General features: G+C 54.4%; 8 protein-coding genes across 8 annotated transcripts; 3 read left to right on the plus strand and 5 right to left on the minus strand.

Moving 5' to 3' along the window:
- Window positions 1-1,571: 1,571 nt before the first annotated feature.
- MAA_09791 (proteinrelated to apopolysialoglycoprotein) lies at window positions 1,572-4,169 on the plus strand (the record flags this gene model as incomplete). The annotated part of the gene is made up of 4 exons (XM_007827789.2): window positions 1,572-1,583; window positions 1,643-1,691; window positions 1,742-2,481; window positions 2,538-4,169. 4 exons carry the CDS (start codon window positions 1,572-1,574, stop codon window positions 4,167-4,169), a joined length of 2,433 nt encoding a protein of 810 aa, XP_007825980.2.
- A 356-nt stretch (window positions 4,170-4,525) lies between these two features.
- Window positions 4,526-5,602, minus strand: MAA_09790 (uncharacterized protein; the record flags this gene model as incomplete). The annotated part of the gene is made up of 1 exon (XM_007827788.1): window positions 4,526-5,602. One exon carries the CDS (start codon window positions 5,600-5,602, stop codon window positions 4,526-4,528), a length of 1,077 nt encoding a protein of 358 aa, XP_007825979.1.
- Window positions 5,603-7,061: 1,459 nt separating this feature from the next.
- Window positions 7,062-10,034, plus strand: MAA_09789 (DUF1620-domain-containing protein; the record flags this gene model as incomplete). Its single annotated transcript, XM_007827787.1, has 2 exons — window positions 7,062-9,929; window positions 9,990-10,034. 2 exons carry the CDS (start codon window positions 7,062-7,064, stop codon window positions 10,032-10,034), a joined length of 2,913 nt encoding a protein of 970 aa, XP_007825978.1.
- A 108-nt stretch (window positions 10,035-10,142) lies between these two features.
- MAA_09788 (uncharacterized protein) lies at window positions 10,143-11,009 on the minus strand (the record flags this gene model as incomplete). Its single annotated transcript, XM_007827786.1, has 1 exon — window positions 10,143-11,009. The coding sequence occupies one exon, from the start codon at window positions 11,007-11,009 to the stop codon at window positions 10,143-10,145; it is 867 nt and encodes a 288-aa protein (XP_007825977.1).
- A 2,070-nt stretch (window positions 11,010-13,079) lies between these two features.
- Window positions 13,080-13,996, minus strand: MAA_09787 (WW/Rsp5/WWP; the record flags this gene model as incomplete). The annotated part of the gene is made up of 2 exons (XM_007827785.2): window positions 13,080-13,867; window positions 13,933-13,996. 2 exons carry the CDS (start codon window positions 13,994-13,996, stop codon window positions 13,080-13,082), a joined length of 852 nt encoding a protein of 283 aa, XP_007825976.2.
- Window positions 13,997-15,445: 1,449 nt separating this feature from the next.
- MAA_09786 (metacaspase CasA) lies at window positions 15,446-16,992 on the plus strand (the record flags this gene model as incomplete). Its single annotated transcript, XM_007827784.1, has 4 exons — window positions 15,446-16,184; window positions 16,243-16,681; window positions 16,742-16,911; window positions 16,967-16,992. 4 exons carry the CDS (start codon window positions 15,446-15,448, stop codon window positions 16,990-16,992), a joined length of 1,374 nt encoding a protein of 457 aa, XP_007825975.1.
- An 818-nt stretch (window positions 16,993-17,810) lies between these two features.
- Window positions 17,811-18,554, minus strand: MAA_09785 (protein kinase domain-containing protein; the record flags this gene model as incomplete). Its single annotated transcript, XM_007827783.2, has 1 exon — window positions 17,811-18,554. The coding sequence occupies one exon, from the start codon at window positions 18,552-18,554 to the stop codon at window positions 17,811-17,813; it is 744 nt and encodes a 247-aa protein (XP_007825974.2).
- Window positions 18,555-20,321: 1,767 nt separating this feature from the next.
- On the minus strand, window positions 20,322-20,938 carry MAA_09784 (16 kDa allergen; the record flags this gene model as incomplete). Its single annotated transcript, XM_007827782.1, has 3 exons — window positions 20,322-20,503; window positions 20,564-20,648; window positions 20,750-20,938. The coding sequence occupies 3 exons, from the start codon at window positions 20,936-20,938 to the stop codon at window positions 20,322-20,324; spliced, it is 456 nt and encodes a 151-aa protein (XP_007825973.1).
- Window positions 20,939-22,856: the final 1,918 nt, after the last annotated feature.

A 22,856-nucleotide genomic window follows, 5' to 3' on the forward strand; every position in this document is an offset into this window, starting at 1 on the left:
TGGCGACGCCAACGGTCTACCAGTCAAGAGCATGTCAATTTTCGGTGATAATCGGGCTCGGACAATTCTCCACCCGAGCGAAGCGCTGCCCCCAGAAATGTCATTCACGTCAGCCAGGCCTCGAATCCCTCCAGCCCGGTGAATTTCTTCGTTGTCAACGACATCAAAACGCACCCTCCCACAATGTCGCTCGTTGGCAGTTTGAAAGGTGACATGCCGCAACAAGTTCGATCTCTCGTGAGTAATGAAAAATCCTCCAAAACGGCATACCGGAGGATTCCGATTATCGGGAACACCCTTCGCATTCACCTTGCATTCAATTCCCCGAGTATCCGGCATTTTCGCACACAGGCCGCATCGGGTGCAAGATTGTGCCCGATTATCGTCGCTCAGGTTCAAAGTCTAACGCAGTGTTTTGCTTAGTATCGCCAATTATTACGGCAGGGCGAACAATTCTCAGCATACAATTTTCGAGAGTACGCGAAGCGCCGAACGAGAGATGCTTTTCGAGAGAACATGTCCATCCAAGACCCGCGCAAAGTGCAGGAACTGGTTCAGAAGGGATTGAAGGAACTTCAGGTCATGAAGGTATTTAGCGATGCAACGCGACACGTAGCCGCTACGCGCCGATTATGACTAGATACTAATCGTTGTGAATCGATAGCGACAAACGGTCATCGGGCAGTTCTACCAGCTGGATCGATTAGTTGTCGAGGGAGGCATTTCGGTACGTCATCATCTTGACGCGGCGATCCAGAGCACAATCAAAACTGACACTTGGCAGGGCAAGGATACCGCAAAGGACGGCGAGGTGGTTAGGCAGAAGGAACAAGGGTAGGCATCCATCATCCATGAGGCCACGGGCCTTTTAACAAAATCCAAATGCTGATGATTCTGTAGCTGGAATTGAGATAACAACAAGGGACGCTTCAGTGAATACTGCTTGAAGCTTGTATAGTAGGGCGGCGGATTATGACTGTACATTGAAAATACAACGGATACCTTAGCTTGAGCATCTTTACTAGCTCTGGGGCAGGAGTCACTTCAGATTTGGGGCATAGAACTGGAGGCAATAAAAGCACATCTCAACGATTATTCTTGCAACATGGTTACGCATATCTTCTGGTATCTCTTGACTGCACAGGGCGTGACGGAGCCGTTGGTCAGTTGTCGCCCTTGACTGCGACTGCACCTCCATGAAAGGCAATAAATAGGCTTGGACCCTTGCAGCAACATCAAGATCGTAAATAATCTCAAGTTTCAACATGGCAAAGTTTTCTCGCGCGCCCCGACCCCTTGCGGCAATGCCATCCTGCTGCCGATGCAGGGATTGTCCTGTGCTTATGTCATCAAGTCGCAGCCTCGTAATTGGCCTTGTCGCGCCTAGCCTCACCCAAATCTTGACAGACAACCCATCAAACGGGCGAACGTGTACCCTTTCGGCGCATCGCATTCACGACCTGGTCTGTCTCTGCAAGTCATCTCCATACAAAGACTGCAGTTTGCGCATACAGCCAGGCGATAGCGCATCTTCACGGGTCTACTGCAGAGCAGTTCATATCTGCTTGGCAATGGCGCCAGGAGTTTGTACTGCCCAGGTGCGAGGATGCAATGATGCACTTCAGCTAACATGCCTTTTCAGACGCGACGCGCCAATCGAAGCGGTTACGCCGAACACGATGACTTTGAAGGTTTGGGAATATCTGAACATCGAATCGAACATCTCCTAATGATATTCTAGGTCTTCCCGTACGACAATGGCGGCAGGAATGGGTGAACGTGGCGCCACCACTTCCCCAAGAGCCTATGCAACAAAACGACGTCTGGGCCATTGAACTTTTCCACGGCATGCCAAAAGACTCGGCTTTGCTAGCGCCGCATAGCCAGGAGCTCCTTCGCGCCGCTCGGTCCGGCCAATTGTACAAGCGACCTGCGCCCGCCGAGGAAGAAGAGGCCGAAGCCGAGATCCCCCAGACTGCAGAGAAGAATGAGAAGAAGGAAGAGGAAACTACAGTCAAAGGGTTTTCTATTAAGCTGTGGAAGCAGATCCCACGAAACAACGAAGGGTCAGGTTTATCTCACCTGGCTAAACGGAGAAAGGGCACCGTCACGATTGCGAGCAAGACTATCGAAGACAAGGCGACAGGACCGACCGTCACGAGGGCAACTGTGCGAAGAATAGATGCAGCGGGCAATCCGTACACGGAGGAAGTGACGCTTGCCGAGGGTCAGCAGGTAGTTGGAGAGATTATTTCAACGCGTGTTGAGGCTGCTCCTGCTCCTGCTGCGGAGGCATTTGTAGCTCCAGTGCCGCCCCCGAGACGACGACCGCCGCCGCCTAAGAGAAAGTCCAAGGCCGGCCCTGGACGTGGAAAGAAAAAGATCAAGAATCCACTCCCTGGTGAAGGCCAGCCCGCTGGCGTCGCTCCAGTTGGTGGTGGTACAGCGACTGTTGTCAAGATTGAAGGCCAGGGAGAAAATGTGAGAACCCTTACGACATGTACAATGTATCTGGATACTAACTGTGGACGTGGTAGGGTATCGCTCAAGAGGGCGCCAGTACCCCTAACCCCGATAGCGAAATGGCAGATGACGATGACGATGATGATGAGGGAGATGATGGTGAGGAAGGAGAAGACGAGGACCAAGAAGATGTTGATCACCAGGGTGATAATGCCGACGACTCAAAGATTCAGGATGAGGAGATGACAGATGTTGTGGAAGAAGCCAAGCTTCCGACCACAAGCAAGCCAGTCGTTGACGCTATGGATGGCATCACACAGACGGAAGTGGTACCGCCCCTCACCCTAGCGCCGGCTCTCGCCAGTCTTGCGACCAGCTCGCCCAGGCCTGAGGGCAGTCCATTGAAGAACGTGATGATGCAGTCTCCTACCGAAGTTCAGACGCAAGAGGCCCTCCCTCCAGCTGTTGAGCCTGCGCCGGTATCCGGGCTGGAGCCTGCGGCAATACCGGGGATGGCCAGCGCGCACAGTCTAACAATGGAACAGAGCCAGACAACTGATGCTGAGTCCAAGGTGGAGTCGACGATTGTTGAGCCTGCATCCACAGTTGCTGGAGAGGAAGACAAGGCTCCAGCTCATGTAGATGTGCCTCCAGGAGACGCACCAGCTGGAGAAGCTCCCGAAATTCAAAGGCTTGCTGAGCAGGAACAAGCGGAAAAAAGACAGAACGCCCCGTCACCGCCGAAGACAGCTAGCCCCGATGTCGCATTGAGAGAAGAAGCTCTGCTGCCGCCTCCGCCTGAGCAAGTAGGCAACATCTCCAGCCCAAAGGCTGACGACGGCCAAGACAGAGTTTCAGACAGCGAAGACAAGAGCAGGGAGAGTCATCAATCCGATTTTGCCTCTGTTTCCGATCGCCCGCCATTACACCCTCACGATTCCGTCATGACTGAAGACACCATCAAACCTGAGGATTCTGCGTCCGTCAGGTTCCCCCTCTCTGAGTCCGGGGCTCCATCAGAGGTTGGAACTGCATCCGTGGAGGATACAAAGGACGCAGCTGTGGCAGAAGCGGAGCCCATGGAAGAGCAACCCAAGGAGCCTTCACCGCCAAAAGACATCTCTCCTGTTGCAGAGTCTATAGTGGACACGCCTTTGGTTAACACTCAAACGGAGCCCGAGAAACCGAAACCAGAAGAGGTGGAAGTGTCGACAGAAGATGCGCCCAAGGAGGCTTCTTCCCCCAGGCCGGATCCCATTATCACCGATGCTCCCGAACCCGAGGTCTCGCGTCCTGTCCCTGAGCCAGAACCGATCCCTGAAGCCAAAGAGCCGACCCCACCCGCCACTGTACCGGAGGTCTCTCACGAGGAGCCCGTGTCCGCGCCCGAAGAGCCAAAGGAGACGTCCCATGAGGAAGCAGCAGCTCAGGAAGCAGATGTACCCATGGAAGAAGCAAAAGCCGAGGAACCAGCTGTAGCACAAACAGAGCCTATCAAGGAAGATCCCCGAGACGAAGTCAAAGATGAGCCCACCAAAGAACCCACAGTTGAGCCAGCTTTAGAACCAACGCCTGTCGACATTCAAGCAGAAGCCCCCAAAGCACCTACTCCCCCCGCAGCCGAGCCGCCAACGGCAGACGCAATCCCAGAGCCTCAGCCCGCAGACGGAGAAGAAAGGAAGGACAACCAGCCAGCGAATGAGTAGGTCGTTTAGCGTCTTGCGATTTTTATGATATATAAATAGTGCACACCCGTATACGTGGCAACATCAAGGTTTGTCATGACGCCTATTAAATCGAGATGAAAACCAAATTACCGGGAAGGCGTTGTAAGTTTTGGGAGTGCACGGGTATTTTTGTTATGCTACGTATGGGATTGTGAATATGGATATAAACGTGTATTTCTGTTTGTATACGGTTATTGTACAATAGGGCCTGCAAAATGGTGCTGTTTCGCTTCGTCCTCGTCTTCTATACCTCGTGAGAGATGTGTACGTCTCTACCTCACATACCTCATATGTATTCCCATATCCCCCCGCCACTAATCCAACACACTCAGGAGTCAGGACGCACCAGCGGCACCCCCCTCCAACCGCTCGTCCGGCAAGTCCTCGCACAACCTCCCATCCACGACGCCCTGCTCACTATCCCCCGCCGCCGCCAGCCCCATGTCCTGCAACCTCGCGGTCCTCCCGTTGACCTGGAGCCCCCTCGCGTGGGCGTTGCTCAGCCCCAACAGCGCGGCGCTCGAGACCAGCAGCGCCATGAGCACCATGGCCCCGGCCTGCGTCTGGTTCCCGCTGAACGCGGCAACCAGGTACACCAGCAGCTTGGCCGCGGCCTCGAGGTAGCCCTCGGCGACGGTCTGCCGGCGCAGCCAGATCTGGGCCGTCATGGCGCGGATGTCGGACCCCAGGCCGCGGAGCAGGACGCGCGACCCGTCGCCCAGGTGGACCGCGTACTCGCCGTCGTGGTCCTTGTCCAGGACGGGCAGGGGGGAAGGCCGCGCGCGCTGCTTGATGGAGTATATGTTGAGGATGCGCGAGGCCATGAGGGCGGCGATGAAGGACAGGCCCCACCAGTCGGCGAGGAGGACCATGAAGGTGCTCGCCGCGAGGGTCAGCACCGGGCTCAAAAGGTAGAAGACGTGGCTGAGCCAGTCTATCTCGGCGTGGGCGGTGCGTCCTTTTACACGTCTCGTCGCGAGGCTGGCCAGCGCGCGCCTGATGGCTTCGGCTTGCTGGCGCGGCGTCGGGCCCTTGGTGACGCCGACGTTGAGCGTGGGCGTGCCGCTGGGGCTGGCTTCCTGCCACAGCCGCCGGATGTACTGGGCCATGGCGGCGTTGTTGACGCTGTAGACGGTCTCGCTTTGGCCGGGCGGGCGCTGGAGCACGGCGGAGAGGAGGGGGTCCTTGTTTCGGGAGAGCGCGTCGACGGCCTGTTGGTATTGCAGGCCGGGGGCGAGGACGAGGGCGTCGAGCCATGAGGAGCCGCCGGTGATGACGGTTCGCTGGGCCACCGTGTGCAGGTCGGCGAGGGCGAGGAGGCCGGCGGCGGAGAGGGAGAGGCTCGGGATCGGCGTGGATGAGAAGGCTGATAGTAGGGGCTTGGTTTGCGAAAAGGGATGCTCTTCGGCCATCGGGGTTATATGTGGTATGCTGCGTTGTTGGGCATGTCTGTTGGGATTTGAGGCGTGTGGTCTATACGCCGGGCATTTGGGCCTGGTTGAATGCTGTGAAAAGGCTGCTTAGATCTGAACTTGTGCTCTCACGGCGGGCAATTTTCACTATTCGGATCGAGTCTTGGGTGTAGTGATTTGGTCGGAACACAGCCGCGGACACACGGCACTTTAAATGATGGAGATGGCCGGGGATTTGGATGAAGCCAGGCGAACCAGGCGGATGGCATTCCGGACATTGCGCCATGCGGGACAATCAGTTCTTGACCCATGATGGGTGTGTGTAGCCGCCGGACCAGCGTGAGGCTCACATGGTGGGCGAGGTGGTGTTTTGTATTGTGTGAAGTTGGTGTCGTGACCCCGTGCTATGCGTGTAAGTTGGCCCGAGTTGGACGGGGCTGCGACGTCATGACGGGTGGCGTGTGAGACACTTGGCCTGGGCGTCGAGTGCCGGCGAGATGAGCCCGTCTGGTGTCCAGCAATGATAAATTCTTGGATGGACGTTGGAAAGGAGCTGTGAGAGTTGGTGTGTGAGCAGACTATGTTAGGCGTAGGGCGCAAGTGTTGTCGCCATAGGTTAAAGATGGCACAATTCATTGGTTGGCGACAACAGCAATAACCATGGCAGAAGAGCTTACATCAAATGGATACGTACTCAAGTACCTAGGTACTCCGTACATACTTGAATAGCAACCCGAAGTGCAATTCAAAGCAGCCCCAAATCTGCCCATGTACGCCTGGGCCTCTCGCGGCTCATGCATACATCGTAAATGACACTCGCAGTACCCTTGTGATGATGACTGGAATTTTTTGATGTCGGTGCAAGACGTGCCATATGGTCTAGTGGGAGCCTTTACGGCTTACGGCTTCAATGTAACACAAAGTCACGTTGACGCCGTTTTGCAGGTGAGCGATCGGGACGGAGGTAGAGCAGCCTCGTGTGTGGTTTTGCTTAATGATGGGAAATGACAATGCTGATTTTATTCCCATTTTTGAAATTATGTGACGTATGGAATGCAACTACAGAGTACTTGAGAGTTGTTACGCTAGTATAACCAAAGGCGCCAGCTACTTCTCCCGCAAGCATGGCAAGATTCACCATCTTCAACGATACTAAGAGGGACTGGGTCAAATGCGGCACAACTTCTAATGTAAATAACCAGAGGTCTCGTACAAAAAAAAACAACAAAAAAAAAAACACAACCTCTGAAATATTTTCCGCTCTGCCGAGTACTGCGTACATCATTGACGCTTACAAAAAACCAGACTCCAATCATCATGGGCTACCCTAGGCAGCTGTCTGCTGACTCAGCAACCAGCAGCTCTGACCTGGATACGCCAGCACCCCCACAGGCTGCCACAGCTCGCCAGCTCGGGACGAAGCTCAAGCACGACGTCGCCGCTCACGCTCATTCTCGACATGCGGCGCACTCTCCAATCAGCCCTGCTGCTGGGCCTGTCGTCGCTCGCAGGCGCAGTCTTCAAAGACGAAGTCGGCGACATCGATTTCCACTACTCCCTCGTCGGTCTGCCCCAGGTCGAGACTACCTTCTTCCACCGACCGCGCAAGGAGGACAAGGCCAGCTTGCTCTACACACTCGGTGACGTTGGCGTCATTGGCGCCATCAATCCCAGCAACGGCGAGCTGATATGGCGCCAGCAAATTAGCCATGGAATCGCCAACGGAGGCGGCCATCTCAGAGCCCCGGAAGGCGAGAATTGGGTCACGTCGGCTTACGGACCAAAGGTACAGGCGTGGAATGCTCTTACGGGCCGAAATATCTGGGACATGGAATTCAAGGGTGTCGTCAAGGACCTCGAAATATTGGAATTGACCGAATCCCCGAGGAAAGATGTTTTGGCGCTGTTTGACGAGGACGGCGTGACCGTTCTTCGCCGGTTACACGGCGCTCTTGGCACCGTCGTTTGGGAGTTTCGCGAGACGAGCAAGGACCTGCCTGTCCAGGTCTCGACCAACATAGCCAACATCTACGTGCTCAGTCTACATGGCTCGCCCGGCTCTTATAACCTCAAGGTCACGTCTTTGGACATGGCCACTGGTGCCCGTGTTGATCACTGGTCCGTCGGCAACAAGGGTGACATCCATGGAGCCGAGGATGTCATGTTTGTTGGCGCCAACTCGGCTGCGCCCATCGCCGCCTGGGCAAGCAGGGGCCTCTCCAAGCTTAGTATTAATGTGCTGGGCACGAAAACTAAGCAGGAGTTTACTCTCCCCGACGGGACGGAGACTCTTCGTATCCATGCTCCCCATCTCGCCCAGTCTCAGCCCCATTTCTTGCTTCATATTGGCACCAAGACTGGCCACAAGGCCATCGTCTACCACACCGATCTCAAGAGCGGGCAGGTCTCCAAGGCATATGAGCTGCCGCATCTTTCCGGCCCGGGGGCCTTTTCAACCAGCTCCGATGCTGCCAATGTCTACTTCACTCGCATTACAGCCAATGATATTTCAATTGTATCCTCCGAGTCCCATGGCATTCTTACCAGTTGGCCGTACCTGCCCAAAGATGGCCACGCTGCTGTCCATGCGGTTTCCGAAGTCATCAAGAAGGCCGGCGGCAAGGAATTTGCCATTCGTTCGGCAGCTGTTACTGATGCAGACGACTGGGTTCTGATCAAGAACGGCCAAATTGACTGGACTCGCCACGAAGGCCTCTCTGGCGCCGTCGCAGCTGTCTGGGCTGAAATTCCCGAGGCAGAGAGACTTGCCGAAGTGCTAGCCGAGGAGGCTCACGCCAATCCTGTTGCCGCCTATATTCACCGCGTCAATCGACACATTGCAGACTTGGAGCATCTTCCTGCTTATCTTGCTCGCCTCCCCCAGCGCATCATCGATGGCATCTCTGGCGCGGATCTTACCGGTCACAAGGATGGGCTTCATCGCGATACATTTGGATTCAGTAAGATTGTCGTCGTGGCTACACGCCGAGGTCGCTTTTATGGCCTCGATACTGGCCGCCAGGGCAAAATCTTGTGGTCACAAGCTGTATTCAACGTGGACCCTGGCGAATCTCTTGCTATCAGGGGCATCGTGGCCAAGGATGCCGAGAGCGAGGTGACCGTTGTTGGATCCAACGGTGAGCGTGCCACCATCGCGTCCGCCACTGGCAAGATCCTGGAAGCCCATCAAGCTGGATCTTTCACCAAGGTTGCTTCCACTGCCGTCATTGGCGATGAATCCAGCCAATGGCTGCTTTCGCTTGGTGCAAATGGACTTCCAGTACCCAACATGCCTATTGGGACCATCCCCAATGATACCGTTGTCCTCCGTGATGGCAGCCTTGGCGTGAAGGGCGTCAAGTTTACTGCGAAAGATGGAGAGGTCATCAAGGATGATATTTGGCAGTTCCAGGTCGGCAAGGGTCAGAAGATTGTCGACATTGCCAGTCCACCTAGCCACGATCCGATTTCCTCGATTGGCCGTGTTCTCGGAGATCGCAAGGTGGCGTACAAGTATTTCAATCCCAATACCGTTGTGGTTGCCGCCATTGAGGAGGCCACGAGCACCCTTTTGGTTCACTTGCTGGACATCATTTCTGGCCAAGTGCTTGCATCTCAGGTCTATAACGGGGTGGACAGCACCAAGGGCCTGTCGTGTGCCATGGCCGAAAATTGGTATGCCTGCACATTCTTTGGCGATTACACCGTCAACGATGGTACCGACCGAACAATCAAGGGGTTCCAGGTTGCCGTTTCGGATCTGTATGAGTCTCCCGAGCCCAACGACCGTGGGCCCCTCGGAGACGCTGCAGAGTTCTCGTCTCTGAACCCCGTCGACACCCCCACTGGTGTTCCTCTGCCCCATGTGGTCTCGCAAGCATACGTCTTTTCTCAGCAACTGAAGAGTCTGTCTGTCACCCAGACCCTGCAGGGCATCACTAGCCGCCAGCTTCTTGCATACCTGCCAGATAGCAACAGCATCCTTGCGGTGTCCCGACACATCATTGATCCCCGCCGTCCAGTCGACCGCGATCCCACGTCCGCCGAGGTCGAAGCAGAGGCGTTGATGAGGTACACGCCTCAGTTTGAGATTGACGGGCGGGGCATTGTTTCACACGAATTAGACGTGCTCGGCGTGCAGGAGATTCTTGCCACGCCGGCCGTCATTGAGAGCACCAGCTTGCTTTTCGCCTACGGTGTAGACATTTTCGGCACCCGAGCCGCTCCTAGCGGCGTATTTGACATTCTGGGCAAGGGCTTCAACAAGGTGACGTTGGTGGGCACCGTTGCGGCCTTGTTTGTTGGCGTCTTGTTCTTGGCACCAGTGGTATGTCTGTCATGCTCACCCTCCCCTTACGACCCCTGTAGCAAGCTAACGTGTGCCTAGGTTCGGAGAAAACAAATCGACAGAAGATGGGAGGCGTTCTTGTAAAACAATCCAAATGATATAAAGAGACACATAGACTTGTGCTAGCATGATGCGACAGAGCTAAATATACATAATATTATCCCAATGTCATCCTCTTCCTCAGGAGCCTCGTTATACCTCTGGCCAGTTGCCGTTGATGACGATACAGCTCCCGTTGGCACTCCGCGCCGTATCGCCCTCACTTAGAAACGCCGCATACCGCGCCACATGTTCCGTCGGGACGGCCTCACAGTCCGGCTGCGTGTGGTGCATCCGGTCCAGCCCCTCCTTGTGCAGGCCGTCGGCAAACGCGTCGTGGATGTTGGTCTCGGCCATGCACCCCAGCAGCAGGGCGACGGCGCAGACCCCCCTCCTGCCGTAGTAGCTCGCCGTGTTCCTGGTCAGCCCGACGAGGCCGTGCTTGGAGGCGACGTAGGCGGCGCCGCCGGAGAGCCCCCTCAGCGAGGCGTTGGAGCCGACGTTGACGACGAGCCCGCCCGGCGGCTCTTGTCTCTCCGTCATCTGCGCCACGGCGTGCCGCGTCACGAGGAACGGGCCCGTCAGGTTGACGGCCAGCACGGCGTCCCAGGTCGCCTTGCTGCAGAGGCCGGCGGGCTCGAAGCGGTCCATGACGCCGGCGTTGTTGACCACCACGTCTAGGCGGCCGAACTTGCGGGCCGCCGCGGCGACGAGCTGCGCGACCGACTGCTCGTCGGTGACGTCGGCCTGGAGGACGAGCACCCTGTCTGGGCGGGAGGCGTGCTCCTCCCGGGCCTGGGTGAGCCGCGGCTCGCTGATGTCGCTGATGACAATGTTGGCGCCGCGCTCGAGGAAGGTGTTTGCGATTTGGCGGCCGAGACCGCCGCCCGCGCCTGTGACGAGGACCGTCTTGCCGTGGAGGGCCATTGCGGGTGCTTTTGTGTCTCTCTTCTTTTCTTGGGGCCGTTGATGGGCTGGGAGCCGGGAGGTGTGCTTGTTTGCGGGCGGGTTTGTGCGCATGTTATATATGCGCGGAGGGACTCATTGTGGAATTGCTTGCAACCGCGGGCTGTGACTGTTGATGGCGTCCTAGGACTTGGCGGCCTGGGCTTCGCGCCTGGCTGGTCGTGAATATGGGATGTTCTGCAACCAGATACTCTGCAGATGGCCGTCGTGTCTGGTGGATCCCGGTCGTTGCAAGCGGCATGTCGTATTCGGCGTCAAGGGGCGATCGGGTGCGTTCCGAGTACGATGCTGGACTGGATTGTGTAGTTGGGGAGGGTTGGACATGTTCAGCCGATCTGGGGTTCGCAGGGGTTCATCACACGTCAATGGTGGGTCGTACCAGAGAGAAGTATAAACTCAATGCTAGAATACTATTTTATAATATGGAGCTTCATTGCCAGGTAACTACCTGATCTGGCTATACTTTTTGCCTCTCACTGTCGGTGATGCATGTCATTGGAGAGTTTTGACAGATAGTACGGATTAGGAGGCCCGTGTGAATTACGATCCTTGAATCGTGCCGCGTTTGCTCATAGCAGATGGCTGCGAATCAAGTCGACTGGACTCTTCTGTAAGTCTTGCCGAATACGTCGCTGCATTGCACTCGGTCCCATGAATGAGAATGCCACTGGTTCCAGATCTGAGCTCACGGCGTGCTTGCAATAGATGCATGAGCCAATCAGACTCCGGAGTCCATCTGCACCCTGCAACGCCTCTGCTAGTTGAATGGGATTAGGCCAAGGAACATTGAAGGAATTCCAAATGCTAGAGCCAACTTGGCACCACTATCCGCAGACAGAATACGAATACCGACCATACGACGGCAACCTTGACAGAAGCGTAGTGGAAATGCCATCACGGTTCTCTTGAAGCCTCACTGAATCTTGTCCACTGTGCAACCTAGAACTCGCGGTGGACCAGTTTGAGCCCTCTGGAATGGAGGGACTGGCGACCGATACTAACATGAAGCTAGTTGACCCGTATGTACTGGGCCTGTTTCATGCCTTTAAGTACTTTATTTAAGGACTTCAGCACAGTGCCATGTATAAGAGACAAACTGCCGCACTTGACACCTTTGCGTCCCAGCACCCCCTTCGCATAAAAACAACACCGCAACCCAAAACCGGACGCTTGTATCGTTCCCGACGGAAAATTCGCAAAGACGTCAAAGGCATGAATGCGGCACAGCGACCCGCCCACAACGTCGTCAGTACTGTCGACACTGGACAGACGGTCCGTGTCGCCCAAAACAGAGGCGTGCTGCACCGAAAGCATCATACCGTCCGAGACATGGACAGTCTAGTGGGCTCTGGAGACGCCCTTTTCGCAAGTCACTCGAGATTTAGACTACACATGCAGACCAGACTTGCACAGCCTTGGTTTGCAGCGAAACCTACTCCCCCCATCTCACCACCTGAGATAGCACACATGCACACGCCGAAGACGGCGTCTCGCGCTTCCCAACGTGTACCGTGACACCGCATCCTGAAAGATCTAGAAGTCCCTCCGTTCCGCCTCGAAACAATGGGGCCCAGGTCGTATCCCGTCAGAATACTTGGCCAGCTGGTGCTTTAATCCTGTAAAGCGGTTGTTTGCGTTGTGTGAAACACCGACGACTACGACGTACGCGGCTGTCCACCGCGACGACATGAGTCTCCTTCCCGCTATTTAATAAAGAGTCAACCAAGATGTAAACTTTCCCACAAACTCACATATACCACAGTGGGATGCGCTAGCTCAGCCGTTGTCCAGTCCCGATGGGCTGCTTTGCATTCATCTTGGACTGCGGAATGAGAGTGCTGGTAAACGCAGTCTTGGAGTTTCCTTCGTGGAGGAATACTACTGATTGTGTGCTCCGCAGGTTTGAACACGCACTATTCACACATTTTATGCCATCCAGACTGTCACAGACTTAGCGAGACGTTAGCCTGGTGGGCAGCCCAAGTGCATGGACCCTTCTTGTCTCTCAAATTCGACTTTTTCCATTCAACTTGCATTCTGAACTAACACAACTTGCTTGATGATTTGGCCGTCAACGCTCAATGCTTGGTATCATATATGCTACACAACCAGAGCACAAAGCCCTTAGTCCTCATAATACTCATCAAACTCCTCTGCGTATTCTTCCTCGGCTTCATACAGCTCCTCCCGAGCTTCCTCCAGCGCTTCTATCTCGCTGCTGCTGGCGCTGGAGCTAGCAGCGTCCTCCAGTGCCTGCTGGTAGTTTTCACGAGCTTCGTAGACGTCTGCTCGAGCCTCGTCAAGAGACTCCCGGTCACTGTCGTACCGGTTGGCGGCATACATTGCTGGTGGCGGCTCGTTGTACGTGACGTATTCGGTATGATAGATATTGGTCACAGACGGAGCTGCAGCTTCGGCAGCGGCAGGGGCAGCATATGATGAGTGATGGGGTTTTTCGTCGTCGCTGCTGTCGCTGTCGCTTCCGTGGAGAGCGTGGTGAAGAACAGCTCCACCAATGGCGCCTGCTGCAAGGCCGCCAGCAGCACCAAGAAGCAGGCCTCCTGCGCCGCTGCCCTTCTTTTCTTTCTTGTCGCCTTTGGTCTGACCTTGGCCATCTCCATTATAAGCTCCTCCTGGTGGAGGGGGACCAGCAGGAGGCCCGTAGCCTCCCTGGGCCGGAGGGCTCTGCACGGGAGGGCTTTGCATGGGCGGCGGACTGTAGCCCGGTGCTTCCCACTGCGTCCTGCCCGTAGACTCCTCTACGTAGAACCAACGTTGGTGTTGCTGGTCAAAGTAGGGAGTCCATCCCTGGGGCAGTGGCGGCTTGTCGGATGGTGGTTGGTAGGAAGGTTGGGGGGGCGGAGGACCGCCTTGGTTTGCGCTGTACTGGCCATAGCCTCCATAGTTATTATCTGCGAGGTAGACCATGGTAAGCAAGCGGCAGTAAAAGTTGCGTTGCGTCCAAGAAGAGACAAACCGGGCTGAGGGGGGCCGCCAAATCCCATATTGCCAAACTGGTTGGTCATGCCCTGGAACGACATTGTGACGGCGCGTTGGTGCAGATGATGTCGACGAAATACAACGCTCGAAGCAGAGAATTAGAGCATCAGGAAAAAAGTACCGCTGCAGGAAGGACGGAGGATTCGGGAAAGAGGTGAAGAGAAGAGTATTTTATCCCCAAGCCCCCTGTTGGATCCCTCCCGCACTGCAACGAAGCGTGGGTGGTCTTGGTTGGAGGCACTGGGACTAGGTGGACGAGGACGAGGGGTCAATCACAGTCGAGCTCAGTGAATGCGGGACATTCGAGACGACAAGCAATGATGTTGGCGCCTCGGACTGGAAAGGTCCAGGGTCCCAAGGGTCCAGAGGGCCTGAAAGGTCAGATTCTGGCCCTGGTGCATACGTCCAAACGGGCCGCTCCATCAAGTTAGTTTGTCATGACGACGGCCCCAACAACCTCCAAGGCTGCATAGCGTCGGCCGGCCATGAATCAGCACCGAACACTTATTGTCGCGACACGTATCGGCTGGGCACTTCTGACAATGCAGATGCAGACGGGCAACTGTTCAGGTTGCAGATCCACTGGGTGAGCACAGCCCCGAACGCCCGAATAGCCCCTTGGAACAAAGCCGAGCATTGGAGCGGCAGTTGGTCATGAAGTTGGTGGGGTGTTGCAAGGCGGTGATGAGGGTGACAAAGGGAACATTGAACAAGAGGGCCAACTTGTTCTCACGCCACGCTCTAGCCATGGCCAGGCAGACCAAGGTCAGGCAGGAGTCGAGAGAGGACATGTTGGGTAAAGCTGTTGGAGCGTGGTCGTGCTGCCAAGACCTCGGGAACTCCTCCCTTGCCAAAGTGCGCGGCTGATCCACGCTTGATCCCGCCCGTCCATGACTACTCGCAGATGTTTGGGTGTTTGGCAGTGTGCACCCTGCACATGTGAGGTGTCTCAGCATGTTCAGAATGTTTTGGTCACATCATGGGGCTGAGCAGCGCTTTCCTAAAGAGGTGGGGGCGGGGCAACCACCATCCGCGTCGCCATCGCCATCGTCATGCCAAGTGCCTCATCCACCACCTTCTTCTTGCTTCCTTTGCCAGAGAGACAGCCTGGCCTTCCTTTCTTCCTCATCGCGGCCGTCCTGTGTCTATACCTGCGTTTGCAACTTTGCCAGTCCTGCGCGCACCACCGCTCACCGGCCCATTTAACCGCCATCGCCAACGTCGAACCTGCCCATCCCTCCTCGGCCCACGGCCCGGGCTGAGAAGCTTGCACCCAAGTCAGCATCGATAACTCGTTCGCGAGGCGACACTCAACCTAAAGCCTGAAGCACCTTGGAAATCCCATCTTCACGTCGCTGCCGACCTTGATAATTGTTCTACACATCGCCTAGATCGACTTGAGACTTTCAGCGCATCACATTGCGCGTACTTGGCAACATCGTATTCGGCTTTCTTCTCGACGACACACGCGTACATACATCGCAACCACCATGTCTGGCTATCCTGGCCAAGGACGCTACGGTGCTGCGCAGCATCACGGTGGCGGAGGAGGTTTCCCTCAGGGCCAAGGCCCTGGCTTTGGCTACGGCTATGGAAACTACGGCGGCCCCCCTCAAGGCCCTCCTCAGGGTCAATATGGTCCTCCCCAGGGAAATTACGGCCCTCCCCCAGGCCAGTACAATTCACCACCTCCCGGTAATTACGGTCCTCCCCAGGGGAACTATGGTCCTCCTCCTCCAGGCCCGCGTCCGCCATCCGGGCCGCCCCAAGGCTACGGTCACAGTCCCCAGCCTCAGTATGCCCGTCCTCCGCCGGCCAATCCACCGCCGCCCGGATATGATGCTTACGGATATCCGATGCAAGGAGGCACCTATGCCTACCGCGCGCACGCCGGCCCCCCTCCCCCCAGTGCCCCCCAGCAGTTTGGCCACGGTGCTCCCCAAGGCTATACATTCCAGTACTCCAACTGTACTGGTCGTCGAAAGGCCTTGTTGATTGGAATCAACTACTTTGGACAAAAGGGAGAGCTTCGCGGGTGTATCAACGACGTCCACAACGTGTCCAATTTCTTGATCGAAAGATATGGCTACAAGCGGGAGGACATGGTCATCTTGACCGACGATCAACAAAATCCCGTTATGCGACCTACCAAGGACAACATGATTCGCGCCATGGGATGGCTCGTCAAGGATGCTCGCCCCAACGACGCGCTCTTCTTCCACTACTCTGGTAAGTGTAATTCCGTGTCTCATACCCATGATGCAGTGCTCACCATAGTCTATATCAGGCCACGGTGGTCAGACCGAGGATCTCGACGGCGACGAAGACGATGGCTTTGACGAGGTCATTTACCCTGTCGATCACCAGCAAGTGGGACACATTGTTGATGACGAAATTCACGCTCGCTTGGTCAAACCCCTGCAGCCAGGTGTGCGCTTGACAGCTATTTTTGACTCTTGCCACTCGGCCACGGCGATGGACCTGCCATATGTCTACTCTACCAAGGGTGTATTGAAAGAGCCCAACCTTGCCAAGGAAGCTGGCCAAGGTCTCCTGAGCGCACTGGGATCCTATGCACGTGGCGACATGGCGGGGGTTGCAAGCACCGTCTTTGGTTTCGCAAAGACTGCATTCAAGGGAGATGATGCATACAACAAGACCATGGAGACCCGAACGTCGCCTGCCGATGTGATTATGTGGTCCGGAAGCAAGGATGACCAGACATCGTAAGTTCCACATGGAATGCGACCTGCCGCAGTTATACGTGCTAACCCGTGTGTTTTCAGTGCCGATGCCACAATTGCCAACCAGGCAACTGGTGCCATGTCTTGGGCTTTCATTACTGCCCTTAAACAGAACCCTAAGCAGAGCTATGTCGAGCTCTTGAACAGCGTTCGAGATATCCTTGCATCCAAGTATACTCAGAAGCCTCAGCTATCCTGCAGCCATCCACTGGGTACGTTGACCTCGTGCCTGTCTTTTCCCACACACCAATACTAACAACCCCTTAGATACAAACCTGCTTTTTGTCATGTAATATTGTTCATTTGGCTAGATGAATTACGTCAATGATGAGAGGTTGCTTGGGTCTTGAGTTCCATGCGTATAATGTAGCGTTGCATGTGGCTATTGTTCGACACTACATGTGATGAGCGGAGGAAGACACGTCGGATATACAGTGGGAGGCAAAAAGTATTTGGCCAAATCAGGTACAGGGCCATCACGCTCTATACTATACTGTATTATGGCATATTGGTGTGTACTTGTCGATGGGTAAATATATTCTGCCGCAGACTGTACCGGTATACTGGGAACTGTGCTGGCTTATGCTGAAAGAAAACGTCAAATGAAAAGTTATGCCCTTGAGTCATTTGATGTGCCGTCCTGTTCGGGATCAAGTTGTGCCCAGCTCTTTGACATGTTCTTATTAAAACTCTTGCCAGTGCCCAGCCCGAGGCCAATCCTGAGTCGTTGTCGTATTCGATGAGAATGCTCATGAGGGAGTGGCGTGCTTGATATTTGGCATTGATGGCTGTATGCACTCGGGGCGGTTACCAGTGGGCTGCGCCTCCTTGATGGGCTTGACCTGCCATCTAATCCCGATAGAAAGCCCGGCTGAAGCTATTGGGCGCCGGCATGCATCCAGCATCGTAGGCACGGCTGAGTCCGTCTTGCCGCCCGTCGCAGGGTCACGCACGCCCAATGCGAAATTCCAACATACCTCAATGCTGAGAGCTAATCGGTTCTCGCACCCCCGTGCTCTCCGTCGTGTCCGTATCTCTATGAAGCTCCTCGCCCACGACACGATTGCTGTGGCCGTAATTGCGCAGTTGTGAAGAAGCCAAGCATGGATGCCTACTTGATGCTCCGTTCAAAGTCTGGCCTCGCCCACTCGACTACCCAATCTGACTCTAGCACCTCTGCGGCCGTTGGCCGGTCCTTTGGATCAAACGACAGCATCTGGCGCAGCAATTGTAGAAACGCCGTCTTTTCTCCTTGCGAGAACACGCCCACCTTGAATTCTTTCCGGTACTTTTGGACCCAGGCGTCGAATGCTTCGCCGAGAGGAGGCGATGCGTATTCTCCTTGAGTGGAATTTCCGTCCTCCTCGAAGAATTGATGCCGCTGCTCCCAGCGCCGCCACCAAGGGTGTGGCAAGGGACCCAACACGTCTACTTGCTGTGCGACCACCGCGTCGGGTGGAATAAATTCATCACTAAAGAGGGGCTTCATGGCGACGAGTTTCCACATGGTGATGGCGAGACACCAAATATCGGCGGAGAATGAAAGTGGTGATAGCGGCTCGAAGCGCGCTTCGGGCGGCCGGGCGGCCAACGGTGACCGACAGTCTTCGCAGGGGCGTGTGCTGGACGCGGGAGCGAATGCCTCGCCAAAGTCAGCGAGAATCAGGCGCGTCTCTGGTAGAGACATTTCGTGGGCTTTTTTGCCGAGATAGAGTGGCAGAACCGCCTTTTCGGGGATATTATGCGGCAGAGGGGCTCCGTCGACGCGGGAGACGGCGACGGTCTCTGGGCGTCCGTACTTTTCGTGCAGCTGCTCGACAGAAAGGCTGTTTAGGCTGGATGGAGATTTGAGCATGGCGTTGCCGAGGTGAATATCTAGCAGGGGTGAGGCGTTAGGAACAGTTGCAAGGGGTGTCGGAGTAGGCGTGGGCGGCATGAGACAAACCTCCGTGAATATAGCCCCGGCTGTGCATGTATGCGACCGCCGACACGAGCTTCACAGATAGAGCCCTTGCTACCTCTAGCCTGAACAGGGAATGACGGGAAGCATCGCTGAGAGAACATTGGGCGGGAGTAGTTGCGTAACACGGGTGCGTTCCGTTGGGGCCGCGGACGGTAAATTCATCGAGGAGCCGGGGAATAGCATCGTATCCTGATGAAGTGACAGGATCTGACGAGGTGCGAGGCTTGAGGTCGGTGAGCCTTTTTAGGACCGCGGTCTCGTGCAGCCTCGAATCTGAGATGCCGACTTTGAGGGCGACGTAAAGCTCTTGCTAGGTGTCGCGCGCAAGCCAAACGGTTGAATATCCCCCGTGACCTAGCTTATCGACAATTTGGTAGCGCTTGTTGAGTACGTCCCCAATCATGACCGGATGGTAGCCACCGCGTGTGTATTTTTCGAGGGACTCGGCGCCGTCAATCCAGTGATACTGGTCGCGGTATGCCTGTGCCGGGCCTTGTCCTGGCCTGATTGCGCATGAATGAAGAGAATGGCGCCTTGTGCGGGATGGTAAAGCGATTTGACTGCTTTTGGGAGGATGAATGGCTCTTGGGGTTTTCCAGGAACGCGTCAAGGTCTTGAAAGACTTTATTCTGTTGATACAGGATATGACGCCCAAGTTGTGGTGAAAAGGGCTGATTGATGCCTACGCGCCGTTCGATGAGCGTCACCTTGATATTTATGGGTCTCCTCGATGTCGGTGCCTCAGGAAATACCAGGGTCATGGACATGAAGCGAACATTGAATTCTTATCGATCGAGGCCGACGTGCCCAAGGCGCCAACTTGGCTCATTTTACAGCGCTTTGCAGCACACGACACCGCCTGGACAGTTACCAGATATGTCTGGTCAACTATTACCTACCGAGGTACTTATAGGTAAGCTGCAAGTTGACATCTGGACATGGCACTTTTTATTAATCAAATAAGTGCACTGGACGCGATCCCGCTTCCGTGAAATAATGCACTCCTTTCCGCTGAATAGCGGAAAGTCTTACTGCTTAATCTGGCAGGAAGATGTCTGCTTTTACGGAAGGAGCTCTGCGGCTAAGATAATAATAGTGGGCTATGCTACTAAATTAATAACTTGACCCCTGTCCTACAACCCTTGTAATTGTTGCTGCTAATACTACCAATTTTATTAAGTTTAATAAATAAGTTAAAGGAATAGAAGTTAACAGCGGAAAACACCCGAACCTAGAACATTTCAAGGCAAATATCAAGCTTAACTAGGATAAATTAAACGAGTCCTACACTTAGCCGAATAAATTCCCAGAGTATTATGTATAGTTAATCCGGTATCTACTATCCTCTTGAGGCTACTTTGAGCATGCCTAGACCAGATAAGAATATCTGTAATGGCTCCTTGAGGCTGAATATCTGGTTCGGAGAGCGCAAGCCCTTGCTGACACAGCCAATACCTGATAGAGAACTCCAATTTAATATTTTAAATATAATAAATACTTTAAAAATAGATTTATGTAAGCTGCATCCTGCTGCCATGTGCAATCCGGGAACATTAATAATACAATGTGTTCTCAGACTCTTCACAATCCTCTTTGATGGCTACCGCTGTACTTCTACCGCCGAACCACAACCGTTGACATCATGGCCGTCGACGTTATCTACTTGCAAAGTTGGGCAGTCAGATTGACTGGCTGAGGGCAGCCATAGACTTTCTTGTGGGCAGGTGTGCTGTAGCAGCCCGCATCGTTTGCCTGACAGTCAAAGACTTCGCAGCCATCGCCTGGGGTCAGAGTGTTGTGGCTTGCGGCAAACGGGTTGCCCCATTCCGTGCTGAACTCATCTAGAATACAAGGTCAGAGAGATTCTCGAAAAGGGGCATCCAGTCCCAGTGGAAACTCACAGTACGCATAGTCGGGGTTTGAGGAGAATGAATACCCAAAGAACAAAGGCTTGTCAAGCGTCTTGGTCTTGGCAATCTTGACAGTCTACACACATGATTAGCATCATTCAGACGGCATTTTCCGCGACATGGACGGGAAGAGTTGGTTGCGGAGTCATGCGACTTTGACAATCGGGATAAACATACCGAACCGCTAGCTCTGAACGGCTCAGAGAAGGACTTGCCAGGCTGAACAGTGGTAAGAGGGCCGGCTGCACTTCCATCATAGGGGAAAGACTGGACATAGATGGCCGTGGGGCAAGTGTTCATGACGACGGCGTTCTGGGCAGAGGCCAGGCCCAAGAGCGCGGTGAATGCAACGACGGAGGCCTTCATATTGTCACCCTGAGTTTACTGAGATCTGAAGAAGAGAGATGGTTCTGGTTCAAGTGCTGCTGAATGCTATCTGAAGGGGAAAAGGAACAGAAATGTGATCGTCTTATATATCCAGTGTCCGGGCTTGGCATTACCACTCAGATCTTACGTGCATGCGTCATAGCAGGCCGGTGTCTCGTATACGAGGCAACGTACGGTGGCCGACCCCATTACAGGCCCTACGTCTCGTATTCTAGAACAAGGTCCTGTAAGGGCTGAGCTTGGGCAAATGAAGTTGACACTCTTGTCTCACCGCCTTCCTCTCTGCCCGGATCCCCCGCATCGTCTTACTCCGAATGTGCCGAGACCGACAGCCCGGCTATTCCCTTTTTGGGCAGAAACTCGGTCCGGCCTGATTCAGCCCGACTACAATGCGCCGCCGTTGTTCCATCGACGTAGCATTGGCCATACAGTCATGACGCACTTTTCTTGGCTGTCGCCAATCGAGCTGCATGGCTGCATGATGTTGGCAGCAGACGCGGGTTGAAACTTGAGATGCCACTTGACGAGGCCGCCGACGACCCGCTCCCTTCGGAGCCATCCCAGCAGAGGATCAGCCGTTTGCCATTGAATTATTGCTGCGTCAATTTCCCGGCTTGCTCCACTAGGCTGAAGGAGGGTTTCACGAACGAGCGTTTCCTGGGCATCAATATTTAAACACGTTTTTATTGGTTAGTTTCTACAGACTGGGCACCGAAGCAGGCTGGATTGTTTGGCGGCCCGGAAAAGCAGACACTCACCAGACGCCATCTGTCACTTTTGTAAATGATCCATCATCACGGACAAACCACGTAAGAAACACGGGTATCAGTAATAGGCAACTACACTCGTGTCTGGCGCTTTGGGAACATTTGCCGGATGGGATCAGCGCCCAAAACAGGTTAAGTGATTAAGACCACAGTTCTTCCTCTATTTTTAGAACGTCCAGTGCGGTACTAGACCGAACTAAACAAGAGACAAGTGCTAGCTCATTGATTGACAGATATACGACAGGATATGCTACAAGGTTGAGATTGTAGACGCCTCATTTGAGTTTGTCACGACAGGTATCGGTTTGACCGTTGAGTAGCAAAAGATGCAGCAATAGCAGCCCTTGTCTAAATACCGCAGATATCTAGCTGTAAGTGTGACCCTCGGCTGTGTCACAGTAACGTTGTGAGCTTCCATCTCAATGATACAAGGGAGGCCACGAAAAACGCTGCAGAGGACACCCCAAGTTTCAATGCCGCTGAGAGGCCATGAGTCGATGAAACAACACATAAAGGACACAGACGACAGCGCAGATCAGCATAAGTGTGACAAGGGCTTGATACAGGGCTTGACGTAAAAAACTTGTATTCAGTAATATCCTTGAAGGGTGTTACGGTCCTTGGTTTTCCAACTGGAAGGGAGGGACAAGTGACGACTGGAAATACATAAAGGGAACGGCTGTACCTAGCTCTCTTGCCCGCGCACGTGTTTAATCTGTGTAACTAATAGGTCCTTTATCGGCGAAGCCCTTTTATTGGGCTTCAGGATCTATTGGGCCTTTTCCGTGTAACAATAAGTGATTGTGTTACACGGAAGTCACGTCACATCACGGACTGACCCGTGAGTTTGGCGATGATTATCCAAGGGCTCGATGCCTAGGTTATATATTAGGCCCCGAGGTTTCAGGGCTCGCCGCCGCTTTGTATAAATAAAGGCATCTACACCAGGGGCTTTAAGGGAAACAAAGGACCTTGGATATCAGCAAGTTATTAACATGAATGGAACCATCGTTCCAAACCTTTACAAAGTGAACGATTGTCACAGATTGGCAGGAACAATTTCCTTCTCTTGGGAACTTCATTTTGAATGTTGATAGGGAGTGGGTGTAAGCAGTAACTGTGGGCTACTA

The sequence above is a fragment of the Metarhizium robertsii genome (assembly GCF_000187425.2).
Source record: "Metarhizium robertsii ARSEF 23 chromosome Unknown MAA_Scf_8, whole genome shotgun sequence".
Classification (NCBI taxonomy): domain Eukaryota; kingdom Fungi; phylum Ascomycota; class Sordariomycetes; order Hypocreales; family Clavicipitaceae; genus Metarhizium; species Metarhizium robertsii.